This window comes from Trematomus bernacchii, unplaced genomic scaffold, assembly GCF_902827165.1.
Source record: "Trematomus bernacchii unplaced genomic scaffold, fTreBer1.1, whole genome shotgun sequence".
In the NCBI taxonomy this organism is placed as follows: domain Eukaryota; kingdom Metazoa; phylum Chordata; class Actinopteri; order Perciformes; family Nototheniidae; genus Trematomus; species Trematomus bernacchii.
In genome coordinates, this window is record NW_022987607.1 from 4740472 (window position 1) to 4755706 (window position 15235).

At 45.5% G+C, this 15235-nt stretch overlaps 1 protein-coding gene across 3 annotated transcripts; it reads left to right on the forward strand.

Moving 5' to 3' along the window:
• The first annotated feature begins 866 nt into the window (after window positions 1–866).
• On the forward strand, window positions 867–13890 carry txlna (taxilin alpha). Of its 3 annotated transcripts, XM_034131064.1 has the most exons (12): window positions 867–979; window positions 1795–2033; window positions 2319–2380; window positions 4603–4866; window positions 5427–5518; window positions 6256–6426; window positions 6838–7032; window positions 10919–11038; window positions 11131–11205; window positions 11289–11381; window positions 11470–11565; window positions 12609–13890. In XM_034131064.1, exons 2-12 carry the CDS (start codon window positions 1804–1806, stop codon window positions 12918–12920), a joined length of 1710 nt encoding a protein of 569 aa, XP_033986955.1. In that variant the 5' UTR covers window positions 867–979; window positions 1795–1803; the 3' UTR covers window positions 12921–13890. The 3 variants fall into 3 exon arrangements, with proteins under 3 accessions (XP_033986955.1, XP_033986953.1, XP_033986954.1); XM_034131062.1 differs by having other exon boundaries at window positions 1795–2380; XM_034131063.1 differs by lacking the exon at window positions 867–979 and adding an exon at window positions 1115–1136 and having other exon boundaries at window positions 1795–2380.
• Window positions 13891–15235: the final 1345 nt, after the last annotated feature.

The window sequence follows — 15235 nt, forward strand, 5'->3', positions numbered from 1 at the left end:
AGGAAAAACAATGGTGTCTCCACACAACATTTTTACAGTTGTACGGGCGTGGTTTGCAATTCGCCCAGCCAATCAGCACTGGGGCACTTTTGGGGCACTTTTCACCCACAGAAAAGTACGCTCTCCCAGCGGGCTCTAAAAATGGGGGTAAAAGTACCCGAGATTAAGTACGATTTTTGGTGTGAACGCGACATAAGGGGTACTCACGGAACTAAACGCGAAAAGTACGGTGAAAGTACTCCGGTGTGAACGCGGCTCCTGATTACATTCTTTGAATTGAAGAATAAGAATATATTAACTCAATATAATTGAATCAGCTAATTTGACTCAGCAGATCATAATAATATTTCTAATTGTGCATATATGTCACTTTGGGTTTACTGTGAACGTTTAGGGTTAAAGTCCCGATGTGACATCAGTGTCACAGCGATGTTTGTCTCATTTGTTTCATATCAATTTGATCAAGAAATGTCTCCACAACAGGTTAAATGTAATAAAGGACATGTTATGTAAGCATTTTATTTCTTAAATGGCTTGAATTTTACCTTTAGCAACAACAACAAAAAGCTTTTGAAATGTAGCTCGTTCTGTCACATGTGTTAGTCTGGCACATGGACATCTTGGACACGTTGTCATGGGAACAGAAAATCACATGACCTGGCCCAGGACCCAGCAGACTGTTCAGGGTGTGTCACTTAGGGACTTCATGAGATAAAATAAAGGCTAAAGCGGTATAAGGAACTTTCCAGAACATTTAAAGTTCATGTGACACCCGTGTCACGTTGGGTCCTTACAAAAGTATTTTCGCTTTATTCATCGCTTTCAGTAATTTCTCTATAATTCCTGTAGATGGAAGCAGAGCACCAGGCAGAGAATGTACACGAAGAAGAATCCAAAGTTATGACCGGAAGTGTTTTTTCTGCCTCACGCTGTTGTTGATGCTGTTCTCACATTAGCTATTTCCTCCTTGAATCTGAAGGTAAACAACTCCCTTATTCACCAAATAGTGGGATGTAATTCAGAGGAAAACACAAGTACAGTCCGCCCTTTGTTTTTATATATCTTTGTCATGTTTATATGAGCTAACTGGCGGTCGTGGAAGCTAATATCTGTTAGCCGCATCTGGAGCTAGCGAGGTTAGCATGTTCTAGCTAACGCAATGAGAAAGCTCGATAGCAGGTGGAGAAACGAAAGCTAGTGGCAACACTTGGTAGGAAATGTAGCTTAAACTTTCCGTGACATTCACAAGTACACACGCCAAGCTAACACTGGTATTACAAACGTGTGTACAGGTAGCTTTTCTAACGAGAAGGTTAAGTATCTAATGAGAGAAGTTAGACTAAGTTGTTCAAATAATCACACCAGAGTTATGATTGTTTGGCACTCATTGTTTTATTAACAATCATAACTCCTAGGCTTCAGTCCAGCTTGAACCAATACTTAGAAAGCAGTTACTTCATGTTAGTATGTCAAAACTGGTCCGTTGTTAATAGGTGGTGGAAGAAGTTGTGATTACTTAAGTAAAAGTAGAAGTACCAGAGAGTGAGAATACTATCATATGTATTATAAGTTATGGTTATAATTTATTGATGAAGTGAAGTGTTATCCAAGCTGTCAAAGGTGTTTTAATGACTGTATGCTGCAGGGTAGCTTGTCAATGTTACTCCAGGTGTAACTAAAGTCTGTATGTATGATTCAAAAGTAATAGTTCAAGTATGTTCATGAACCCTTAATTGTGACCTTGCCTCGCTGTTATTGCCAGTATGACAGTATGGCTTTTTCTACTTGTTACAGATACCAGAGATGAAAAAACAAGACACCCAGGGCAGTGAGGATCCAGCAACCGCAGAAGGGATGGAGACACCTGCAGCTGCACAAGACAACTTAGACAGCCCTAAAGAGTCTGAAGTACAGACACCTCAGACAGAAGCACTTCCTGAGGACACACAGCTACAGACGGACACACCTCAGCTGACGGACACACCTCAGCTGACGGACACACCTCAGCTGACGGACACACCGCCTCAGGACACATCACCTCAGCTGACGGACACACCTCAGCTGACGGACACACCGCCTCAGACGGACACACCTCAGCTGACGGACACACCGCCTCAGACGGACACACCTCAGCTGATGGACACACCGCCTCAGACGGACACACCTCAGCTGACAGACACACCGCCTCAGGACACATCACCTCAGACGGACACACCTCAGCTGACGGACACACCGCCTCAGGACACATCACCTCAGACGGACACACCTCAGCTGACGGACACACCGCCTCAGATGGACACACCTCAGCTGACGGACACACCGCCTCAGGACACACCAGCAAAGACAGACACACCGCAAGAGGATGAGGCAGGAAGTGAAGGTAGAGTCTGAGTTATTTACATTGCAAATTGTATTTTCTAACAGTACCGACACGGTTACATGAGAACCATTGATAACATGACATAACAGTAGGGAGTTGTTGTTGGCCTTCCTCCATGTTTGAAAGGGTTCATTGTTTAATGATTGATATCGGAAAGGAAAACAATTGTGTTTTCTTTAACATTAAAGGGCTTTTTTAAATGTTCTCATAGAGACCAAAAAAGTATGTGTTGAGCTGAAAATGAGCTTAAATACTTCCTATAATATTCGTTGGTATCCCAGTTTGATGAATTAGCCACTTAAAATGTAATAGTAAGTCATCACAGAAATTATGAATGGTTTGCTTTTTAGGTGGACAACAAGGTAACATCACATAGTTCATATATTGTCATGTGACAAGAAATCTACAGAAATCCAACCTTAAAGGGGACCTATCATGCAAAATGCACTTGTGTACGTCTTTTCTACATGAATATGTGTCCCCGGTGTTCCAGGGAACTCACCAAGTGTCAGAAAACACAACCCTCTCTATTTTCCTCCATACCCAAATCTCTAAAAAAGGGGCTGCAACGGATCTGATAAAAACTGATCCAGATTTGAACACTGTCCTGTCAGGACGGTGGCGCTACGGCTATTGGGCCAACTCCACCAATCAGGAGGAGACAGCCACGCCCATTGCCGTTTGAAAGCGCTGGAGATGCTGTAGTACATATGCCAGGCCTGTAGGTGGTGGTGTTCTCACTGAATCTGCCCTTGCTAAAACAGAGCTAAAAAATGTCAAATAGAGCAAAATGAGGCATGGCTAAAATGCATGATCTGTTTGGTATTTTGAAAAAAAAAAAGTATAAATATGCCTTATATAGGTATGGTCCTACACTATATTATTCAAATATAGCATGATAGGTCCACTTTAAACTTGTGTTTAGGATTGCTTACATTACAAAAATGCATATTGACTATACATGAGAGTAACACATGCGTCACTTCCAGGCAAAAAGCACGGCTCCGCCCACTTTTGGGGGGAAACAAAGCTGTCATTTGAACGGCGGTCGATACAAATTCTGAAGTTTTTGCTAATCCGATCAGAAATGTAAGAAAACTGTGGATTTTCTGATCTTCAAAGAGCCCGATTACGATGACCAGATAGGCAAACAATTACATTACATCATTTGAAATCGACGATCGGGCTCGATATATGGTTAAACATAGCAGTAGGCGATCGATGTCCATAGATGAGAGTAACACCTACATCACTTTATGGCCCCGCCCACTTTTGGGGGAAACAACGCTGTCATTTGAATGAAGCCTGAAGCCTGAAGCCACAGAGCTCTTCTGTTACTGTCCTTTCTTCTTAGAGGAAGTTCAGAAACACTGAACTCTGGATTTGTTTTATTAACCGCGTTCACACCAAGTACTTTGCAGTAGAAGCAGCTGGGACTCCCAGCAGCTTCTACTGAAGCCTTCAGAGTAAATCTCCAGAACGCCGACACCTCCTCATCTCCACCGCTCCCATGTTTTATTTTGTGTTGCCATAAGTTAGTCTCTCTGCGTTTGTGCGCTGGGCGAATGCTAATGCTAATAATGCTAATGCGAGGATAATAAAATGGCGGCTCTACAAAACATTTCAGAGTTGTACGGGGCGTGGTTTGCAATCCGCCCAGCCAATCAGAACTGGGGCACTTTTTTCCCCCAGGAAAGTACCATCTCTCATCAGGCACTAAAAATGGGGGTAAAAGTTCCCGGCACTAAGTGCTCTTTTTGGTGTGAACGCGACATAAGGGGTACTAACGGAACTAAACGGGAAAAGTACGGGGAGTACGCGCCTAATGTGTGAGGTGCAATAAACGACACAGCAGCTTGTTGCCGTGATAAAACTATTATTTTCCGCCTCGCTCATGAGAGTAACAGCCGGCGAAAATTACAGCCTCGCCTACTGATTTTAATTTAACCGTATATCGAGCTTCAAATGATGTAATGTGATTGTTTGCCTGACTGGCCATCGTAACCGGGCTCTTTGAAGATCAGAAAATCCACGGTTTTCTTACATTTCTGATCGGATTGGCAAAAACGTCAGAATTTGTATCGACCGCCATTCAAATGACAGCGTTGTTTTCCCCCAAAGTGGGCGGAGCCGTAATTTTCGCCCGGAAGTGACGTAGGTGTTACTCTCATCTATCGTGAGTGTTCATAAAGTCCTAGTTTCTCCCACTCCTCTGTGTGTAGTTGCCGAGGCGACCCTCTCTCAGAGTGACATGGCGGAGGCGCTGAGCCGGCAGCTGGAGGACATCCTCAGCATCTACTGTCGGGAGAGCCTCTCGGAGGACGGCAGCACCGTGCCCAACGGCCAATCACACGGCCCGGTGCTCAACGGCCTGACCAGCGAGCGGGGGGGCGGCGGCAAGCCGGAAGGGAAAGTCAACGGAGCCGGTAACGGAGGGGAGAAGGAGCAGAAGAAGCCTCAGGACAAGAAGAAAGTGAAGGGTCTGGGTAAGGAGAAGCAGACGTCTCGACTTGACTTCATTATGTTTGGCTCATCGTATCAGATGCTGCAAAATGACCTTGAACTGTAAAGCATATTTGAAATGGTGGTGCAGTGATGAGGTATGTTTGTAGGCCCAAACCAAAAACATATCACACCAACTGTGACTGAAAGAATATTGCTTTTATTTTACTTTTTAATGGTTATTTCATTATTTGTTTGTTGTCATTTGTTTGTGAGAAGGGGCAGGTCGAATAAGATGTTCTTCTCCCCGCTCCTTTCCACCATGCGCTATGAAAAAAACAACCAGTATAAGTGCACATGTTTTGTTTTAAAATAACTGCCATGTGTGAAATAAATACATAAATATTAAACATTGTGTTCACCTTAAGACGAGGGAACCAGGAAGTGGTCAAATGCTGACTCACTTCCAGGTTTTAGGACTCATCCCTGCACCACTCTTTAGTTTAGAAACTTTAGAAACATAATCTGCTAAATACTTACTGTTCTGTTCAGTTTTCTAACGTGCTCTGTTCTCCCGTCCTCTCTGGTTTCCTTTGTTCTGCAGGCAAAGAGATCACTCTGCTCATGCAGACTCTGAACACCCTGAGCACCCCAGATGAAAAGCTTGCAGGCCTCTGTAAGAAGTACGCTGAGCTGGTGAGTGTTTGTGTGTGAAGTCAGCTGACCCTGACTCTGGTGGCTTCTATGGAGGGCTGCTCTATTAGGGCAACAACCATAATCACCATCAGTGTTTCCCACAGAATCTGATTATATTTGTGGGGGCACCGCACCCCCCCTGGCAAGAAAAGCCAAAGGCCCCTTAACCTATTCGGGTGGCCCACGCATCCACCCCCCCCCCACAAATAAGAAAATACATGCGAGTTCAGGGCTACTGTAGACAACGTTCTTGTTGCTCTGTGTTGTTAATGAGTGAGACACACCGGAGTTCAGGATCTGAGGGGTTTATTCTCCCAACAATATAATTTACAATTCAGGCATTTAGCAGACGCCTTATTCCAAAGCGACTTACAATGACCCATTACAGGGACATTCTCCCTGGAGTAACTGAGGGCTAAGGGCCTTACTCAAGGGCACACTAGTAGTGGTGTTCCAGGCGGGATTTGAACTCGCAACCTTCTGATCATCAGCCCACCTCACTATCCATTAGGCCAAGGGTTCCCAAAGTGGGGGTTGTGACCACATGCATGGGCTGTAATCAAATGAGAAAGAGATTACAAATTCCATCAAATGAAAGCTGCACGTTTGAATGTTGGCAGGCTGAGGCCGGCTTTATCTAGTTTGACATTGAAACACCTTAACAACCTCTGTGTGTGTGTGTGTGTGTGTGTGTGTGTGTGTGTGTGTGTGTGTGTGTGTGTGTGTGTGTGTGTCAGCTGGAGGAGCACCGTAACACCACGAAGCAGATGCGGGTGCTGCAGAAGAAGCAGAACCAGGTGGTGCAGGAGAAAGACAACCTGAGGACCGAGCACAGCAAGGCCATCCTCGCTCGCAGCAAGCTGGAGAGTCTGTGCCGGGAGCTGCAGCGACACAACCGCACGCTGAAGGTACCAGAACACCCCCCCCCCCGTTAGATACAAGGGGTTCAGGTACCAGAACCCCCCCCCCCCCCCCGTTAGATACAAGGGGTTCAGGTACCAGAACCCCCCCCCCCCCGTTAGATACAAGGGGTTCAGGTACCAGAACCCCCCCCCCCCGTTAGATACAAGGGGTTCAGGTACCAGAACCCCCCCCCCCCCCGTTAGATACAAGGGGTTCAGGAGGAGAGACACACTGCTGCAAGATGTCAATAAGCTTACTAGTCATCCGGTCAGCTTTCGTCATTCGATGCATTGACTCCAGCTTTGAGACAGGTTTCTTTGTGGAGGTGCATTTCAAAGAGTGAGCTTCCCACAGTCTAGTTGTGCAACGCTACATTAACAATCCTTTTGCACACGTTATACATCTTCCACCTGCAGGAGGAGGGGGTGCAGAGGACGCGCCTGGAGGAGGAGAAGAGGAAGGAAGTGACCTCACACTTCCAGGTGACGCTGAACGACATCCAGGCTCAGATGGAGCAGCACAACGAGAGGAACGCCAGCCTGAGGCAGGAGAACACGGAGCTGGCAGAGAAACTGAAGAAGCTCTACGACCAGTACAAACTGAGAGAGGAGGTGAGTGCAGAGTCTCTCTTTAAAGGCCCCCTATTATTCTGCTTTTCATTAATATATTACAGATATATACAGAACATGTCTCCGATTGGCTGAAACACCAAACAGATCATTGCAGCATTACCCATAATCCCCCCTGTCTGTTACTTTAGATCAATGTTTCTCAAACTTTTTCATACCAAGGACACTTAGCCAATAAAAAACACTCACGGACCACCTGACTCACAAATATCCAGAAACAATAGGCCTGCTTACTAGAGATGTCCCGATCCGATCACGTGATCGGGGATCGGATCCGATCAGGTGATTTTCAAAAGATCGGAATCGGGAGAAAAAAACGGGGATCGGGATTTTTTTTTTTTTATATAATTTTTTTTAATTTTATTTAATGTTACAAAACAAAAATGACCATGTTCACGTCTTAAAGTCTTCCTGAGGCCTTAGTTTTGGTTTAAAATTACACTACATCATGTATGTGTTGCTTCTTTTGGGCTTGTTTTCATCGACCTGGTTGCTTATTTCTCTCAAATCTGGCAACAGAGTGGGCGCAGTGTCTAATAGTAGCAGTAAGCTAACGAGAGGCTACGTTCAGCTGGTGACTCGGGAGTCGGGACAGAGAAAATGTCAGGAGTTTGGAAGTATTATAAAATTGAAAGCGAAGGCAGTGTAACAGCCAGATGCAATGTTTGCAAGGCGGAGGTTCCGCGTGGTGGAAAGAACAGAGCTACGTTCAACACGACCAATCTAATACAAACACCAACAACAACACGAGGAGTCCACAGCGGCCACTCAGGTAACGGCACTGAAACAACCGACACTTTCAGAGACTTTTAAAAGGAAAGAGAAACTGCCCCAGAACAGTGAAAAGGCCAAAAAAAGAACAGCCAAGATAGCTGAATTCATCGCGTTGGATGACCAGCCGTTATCTGTTACCTTTTTTTTCTCTGAATGCATTGCATAAAGATCGGATCGGGAAAAATCGGTATCGGCAGATTGTCAAAATCAAATGATCGGAATCGGATCGGGAGCAAAAAAAGGTGATCGGGACATCCCTACTGCTTCCCACTCCAACAGTTTATAACAGCCTGATAATGACAGCTTAACCTTCTCTGCATCGCCTCGTTCACACATTAAATCAACAATACAAATACAACTACAGATTATATCAGCATTTAGTTCAAATGTGATTTAAAATGCTCTCAGGTTTTACACCTCTAATGAAATGTAGACTACATTTATTACGGAGTTTATGTCCAACAGACTCACAGATCGTTGGCTACTGAGAGAAATGCCAATACACCACAAAACACAGTAAGCTATGGTCGCAGGCCCAAGTCTAACTCTCTGAGGTCTGAGCCATGTTTTCACATGTTAGGCTCACAGGACTTTTTCTGTAAAAATGCTATTAAAACATGAACCTTGGTGACCATGGGGCTGGCCTGCATGGTCTGCCCCAACAACAGCCTCTGATCATCAACAGACTTCCTGCAATGCTTCATCTGATGCATGTATTAGATAATAATCTCTATCTCACTCCTAAAACATCTAAATCTACTTTCAGCGTGGATACATGTTCATAAAATACATCCATTGTTTGTTCTATATGCTTCTTGAAATCTAAAAGAAAACACATAGTTTTTCTAGAACGGATTACAAATCGCCTGAAAACGGTACAAACAAGTGGCAACATGTGTGACGAAGGTGTGGCGCTGGGCGATGTCATGCAATGCAAAAGTGAATCTGAAGCTCGCTCCATTGCGGAGATATTCCCGCGAGAGTGCGGAAAACTTAAAGTGGACCTATCATGCTATATTATAATAACATACTTTTTTTTGTTCAAAATACCAAACAGATCATGCATTTTAGCCATGCCTCATTTCGCTCAATTTGACAATTTCTAGCTCTGTTTTAGCAAGGGCTGATTCAGTGAGAACAGCACCATCTACAGGCCTGGCATATGTACTACAGCGTCTCCAGCGCTTTCGAACTGCAATGGGCGTGGCTGTCTCCTCCTGATTGGTGGAGTTGGCCCAATAGCCGTAGCGCCACCGTCCTGACGTCAGGACAGTGTTCAAATCTGGATCAGTTTTTATCAGATCCGTTGCAGCCCCTTTTTTAGAGATTTGGGTATGGAGGAAAATAGAGAGGGTTGTGTTTTCTGACACTTGGTGAGTTCCCTGGAACACCGGGGACACATATTCATGTAGAAAAGGCGTACACAAGTGCATTTTGCATGATAGGTCCCCTTTAAATGAATTAACTAATTTCATATCAATATACTGACGGACCACTAGGGGGCGCTCACGGAGATGTATAAAAGACATGAAAAAGTGGATTTTGCATAATAGGTGACCTTTAATGGAATGTCCGAGAACTCAAAATAGTGTTTCCCGCAGTTTGGCTGGATGTGTAACGGACTCTCTATCCCTCTGACCCCAGCACATAGACACAGTGGATGTGTAACGGGCTCTTTATCCCTCTGACCCCAGCACATAGACACAGTGGATGTGTAACGGGCTCTTTATCCCTCTGACCCCAGCACATAGACACAGTGGATGTGTAACAGGCTCTTTATCCCTCTGACCCCAGCACATAGACACAGTGGATGTGTAACGGGCTCTTTATCCCTCTGACCCCAGCACATAGACAAAGTGGATGTGTAACGGGCTCTTTATCCCTCTGACCCCAGCACATAGACACAGTGGATGTGTAACGGGCTCTTTATCCCTCTGACCCCAGCACATAGACACAGTGGATGTGTAACGGGCTCTTTATCCCTCTGACCCCAGCACATAGACAAAGTGGATGTGTAACGGGCTCTTTATCCCTCTGACCCCAGCACATAGACACAGTGGATGTGTAACAGGCTCTCTATCCCTCTGACCCCAGCACATAGACACAGTGGATGTGTAACAGGCTCTTTATCCCTCTGACCCCAGCACATAGACACAGTGGATGTGTAACAGGCTCTTTATCCCTCTGACCCCAGCACATAGACACAGTGGATGTGTAACGGGCTCTTTATCCCTCTGACCCCAGCACATAGACACAGTGGATGTGTAACGGGCTCTTTATCCCTCTGACCCCAGCACATAGACACAGTGGATGTGTAACAGGCTCTTTATCTCTCTGACCCCAGCACATAGACACAGTGGATGTGTAACAGGCTCTTTATCTCTCTGACCCCAGCACATAGACACAGTGGATGTGTAACAGGCTCTCTATCTCTCTGACCCCAGCACATAGACACAGTGGATGTGTAACAGGCTCTCTATCTCTCTGACCCCAGCACATAGACACAGTGGATGTGTAACAGGCTCTTTATCCCTCTGACCCCAGCACATAGACAAAGTGGATGTGTAACAGGCTCTCTATCTCTCTGACCCCAGCACATAGACACAGTGGATGTGTAACAGGCTCTTTATCCCTCTGACCCCAGCACATAGACACAGTGGATGTGTAACAGGCTCTTTATCCCTCTGACCCCAGCACATAGACACAGTGGATGTGTAACAGGCTCTCTATCTCTCTGACCCCAGCACATAGACACAGTGGATGTGTAACAGGCTCTTTATCCCTCTGACCCCAGCACATAGACACAGTGGATGTGTAACAGGCTCTCTATCTCTCTGACCCCAGCACATAGACACAGTGGATGTGTAACAGGCTCTTTATCTCTCTGACCCCAGCACATAGACACAGTGGATGTGTAACAGGCTCTTTATCCCTCTGACCCCAGCACATAGACACAGTGGATGTGTAACAGGCTCTTTATCCCTCTGACCCCAGCACATAGACAAAGTGGATGTGTAACGGGCTCTTTATCTCTCTGACCCCAGCACATAGACACAGTGGATGTGTAACGGGCTCTTTATCCCTCTGACCCCAGCACATAGACAAAGTGGTGAAGCACAAGGACCTGCAGCAGCAGCTGGTGGACGCCAAGCTGCAGCAGGCCCAGGAGCTGCTGAAGGAGTCGGAGGAGCGCCACGACAGAGAGAAACACTTTGTAAGGATCCACTTAAAGGCACTCACACTTTACACAACACACGTCCTGATTTCATGCTTTAATGTCCCGATTATTTCCCCTCGTCTCCTCAGCTGCTGAAAGAAGCGGTGGAGTCTCAGAGGATGTGTGAGCTGATGAAGCAGCAGGAAGTCCACCTCAAGCAGCAGGTTTCCCATCAGTTTAATAACTCCACTGTGATTGGCTCTGTGTTATTAGCGTGTTGCTAACGTGATCAAACCTGTCGTTGCAGCTGTCACTGTACACGGAGAAGTTTGAAGAGTTTCAGAGCACTTTGTCCAAGAGCAACGAGGTCTTCACCACGTTCAAACAGGAGATGGAGAAGGTGAGGGGTCTGGGGGAGTGTGAGATGGAGGGAGGGATGATTGGTGTTTACCTGTGGCTGGATGTGACCGTCTGATTTCCTTTAACAGATGACTAAAAAGATCAAGAAGCTGGAGAAGGAGACGGCCATGTACCGGTCCAGGTGGGAGAGCAGCAACAAGGCCCTGCTGGAGATGGCAGAGGAGGTACGCCAGTTCATTTGTTTTTATCGTCAGTGTGGTATATATTTTGGGGACCTTGAACTCCTGTCTTCCAGCATCACGGAGCTCATGGAAAGTCCTAACTTCAATTATAGTATTACTTTAGTGCTTGTATATCTTCTAGCTGCCAAAACTGTTATGCAGTTTCATAAATATATAATTAAAGGTCACCTATCATGCTATCTGTAGGCAATAGCATAGGTCTCAGATATATACAAATATATAAAAAACACATCTATGAAGTGTTTTGCTCAAAATACCAAACAGATCATTCTAGCCATGCCTCATATCCCTCTATTTCACTTCCTGTTTCAAAAGTGCTGATTTGGGGTATAAAGCTTTAAAAAGGAGGGGGCTGAGCCCATGCGGGACCCGGCAGCTACTGTCTAAACTAAATGCTGCCGTGATGAAACGCCATATCATGGATTATCAAGGATTCTCTCTGAAACAGTATGGAGCTCAAAGGCTTTCTCTCTTGCCGGTTATACCACAAGGTGAGTTCCTTTTTATTTCCTGCTTCTTCACACACATGCTCTCCAGTACAGGTTAGCTCTGAGTGTTAGCGATGCTAATGTAAACACCGACCATATTACGTCCAAAACAGTCGGGCATTGTTTCTGATAGCAACGTTTCTGATAGTGCTGTGGGTCCACATTTCAGATATTACGTCATATCGGACGCTAATCTGGATCAGCTCCGTTGTTCCCCCGTTTTTAGAGATTTGGGTACGGAGGAAAGAGAGAGGGTTTTATTTTCTGACGCTGCGTGAGTTCCCTGACACGACGGCGCTGTGAAAGTCCACCGCCGTTGCGAGTCTCCTGCTGTAACAGTCCACTACCGCCCGCGAGGAACCAGGTTCGATTCCGGCCTGAGGTCCAAAACATTTATTTAAAAAAAATAATAATAATCTCGCGTCCATTCGCCCCACACTTTGAGAAACGCTGGTTGATCGTGAGTTGATCTCCCAAATTGTGTAAGTGCAGAAATCTGACTTGTTTTATAATGTTGTATTGGTGTGTTTCGTACAGAAATCGGTGCGTGACCGTGACTTCGAGGCTCTGCAGGGTAAAGTCCAGCGTCTGGAGAAGCTGCGTCGGGCTCTGAAGGTGGAGCGCAACGAGCTCAACAAGAAGGTGCAGAACCTCAGTTGTCCAGAAGGTGGCGCTGCAGGAGCCCCTCCCTCAACCCCAGGGATGGACTCCCCCTCTCCCCCCCCCACGGACTCTCTCCCTGCCCCGGACGCCCCCCCCTGCTCCCACTCCTGCCACTGTGAGCCACACCTGGACACAGACTCTCTGCTGGAGGAAGCAAAGTCTCTGCCTGTCGCTGTGCACGAATGAAGCATCAAAACCCCCTACCATAAGCCCCCCCCCCCCCCCCGCTTCCTCCTCTGCTGGAAGAAGCTGAAGTTAAACACTGGGTTAAACAGATCAGAAAGCAAGCTTAACTTGTGTCCTCCCAGCATGCACTGCAGGCTTTAGGACGGTGATGAGAAAATGCCTCATCTGTCACATAGCTCAATTACTGTGAAGACCCCTCGTTAAGATCACTGTTTAGTCAAAGCATTCACACAACCTTATTTCTCCCCAGATCCATGTATTCGTCTCTTTAATTCCCACAGGCAGGTTACATTAGCTACAACATGCCATTAGCACTACACCATGCTGCTGTGTGTGTATGGGTCATGGCTTCCAGTCCACCACCTTCAGTGAATCAAAACATCACTTCCAATGTAATCTGAAGGCTGCAGTAACATCGTCTTATCAAACTATCAGTGTGCATTTCAGTTGCTCCGACTCCCTCTGTGTTTGGCTGTACAACTACACATTCCCTTTTTGACAACAGTGCTGCTTGAGAGGACGCATGCTAAGTAGGAATGTGACGAGAGGTCATCTGTGTGTGTGTGTGTGTGTGTGGCCCCTCAGTCTCCTCTCTCAATGTGTTTTGGAAGGTGTGTGATTCATAGCTTCTAATTTCATGTTTTTCTTCCAGTTCTTTACTTTAATATGAAGCTAATAATGTCTCTAGCCGATCCAAATTATAACAGACATAATATAGGATTCTACAAAATTATTAACGGGCATTTCAGTTAGTTTAATTTCCCTTATTTGACAAGTTTCCAGTTCTTGCTTGTCGACCATTTGAGGGGAAATGTTTTCTTGTTTGCATCACACTTATACATTTCCACTGTGTTTGTTTGTGTGTTCTGTATTTATTGTTTAATCATTATTATTTAAATGTATGTATCTTACAGAGCACCACTAAAAAATAAACCTGTTTTTGTTATTCATTAAATACGTGTTACTTGTAGGACCAAATGTTTCATTCCTAGCCTCTTGGTGTGTGTGTGTGTGTGTGTGTGTGTGTGTGTGTGTGTGTGTGTGTGTGTGTGTGTGTGTGTGTGTGTGTGTGTGTGTGTGTGTGTGTGTGTGTGTGTGTGTGTGTGTGTGTGTGTGTGTGTGTGTGTGTGTGTGTGTGTGTGTGTGTGTGTGTGTGTGTGTGTGTGTGTGTGTGTGTGTGTGTGTGTGTCCTGATAATTGCAGTAGCGTGTAATCAGGTTTCAACCAGAGAGTGTTCGAGGACCTCTATGCAACGCTTGCCTTTTGGTCTCAACTCGACGAGCTCTTAGCTGAATGCACCCTCACCCTCTCCTCTGTCCTGCATGGATGTAATGTATAAACCAACAACATATCTCACAGCAGAACCTTATTTGTGCTTAGGATTATTAAACCTTGTTAATCGCCTCTCAGCTGAGCGTAACACTTTCCAAGGAGCAGTGACTGAGCCATATGGGAATAAGTAGAGGAAATGTTATTGGTAGTTTGACCCACATGTCAGTTTATCTTCAGACATTCTTATGTATTCATTCATATTGTTAACAAGACATCAACTCATTTTCCAACGTCCCTCGAGATCAGACTGTTTCTCTGCTCCTGTGGGGGGTGGGGGGGGGGGGGGGGTTCAGTGACGGTGAGAAGGAACCAAAGATGTTTCCTTATTTAGTCTTTTGCAGTACTTTTATCTGGCCCTGTATATTTGTGTTCCTTGTTAATAAAGGATGTAACCGTGTATATTGTGTTGCTGGTTGATTGATCTTGTTGACTTTTACATTACATGTCACTGACGCTTTTACCCAAAGCGACTAACATACACTCCAAAGGAGCAATTTGGGGTGAAGTTTCCAACTCAAGGTTTTGCACATTAGACCCCTGTTTAGACTTTTCTTGATAAGAAATACAAAAGCTGCACAGAAAATGTGGTAACACTTTATATTAAGGTACACATATTCACCATCGTGTTAGCAGTATATTGGCTCTTTATTGGTCAGTATAGGGAGGCAGTGGCGCAGTGGACTAGTGCGTTGATGTTCGGATCAGGGGAGCACAGGTTCAAACCCCACTGCAGTCAGCATGTCGTTGTGTCCCTGAGACACTTCACCCCAAATTGCTCCTGTGGGGATTGTCCACAGTATTGAGTATGTAAGTCGCTTTGGATAAAAGCGACTAACAAGTGACATGTGAAGCACCGCGGGCCAAATCAGGCCCTTGGTGGATTTAATTTCAGCCCGCAGGATAATTTCTAATTCCTATTAGATCTGGCCCGCCGGTATATTGCACGCACACCTTCACTCCATCCTGAGGGTCTCCTCAGCTCA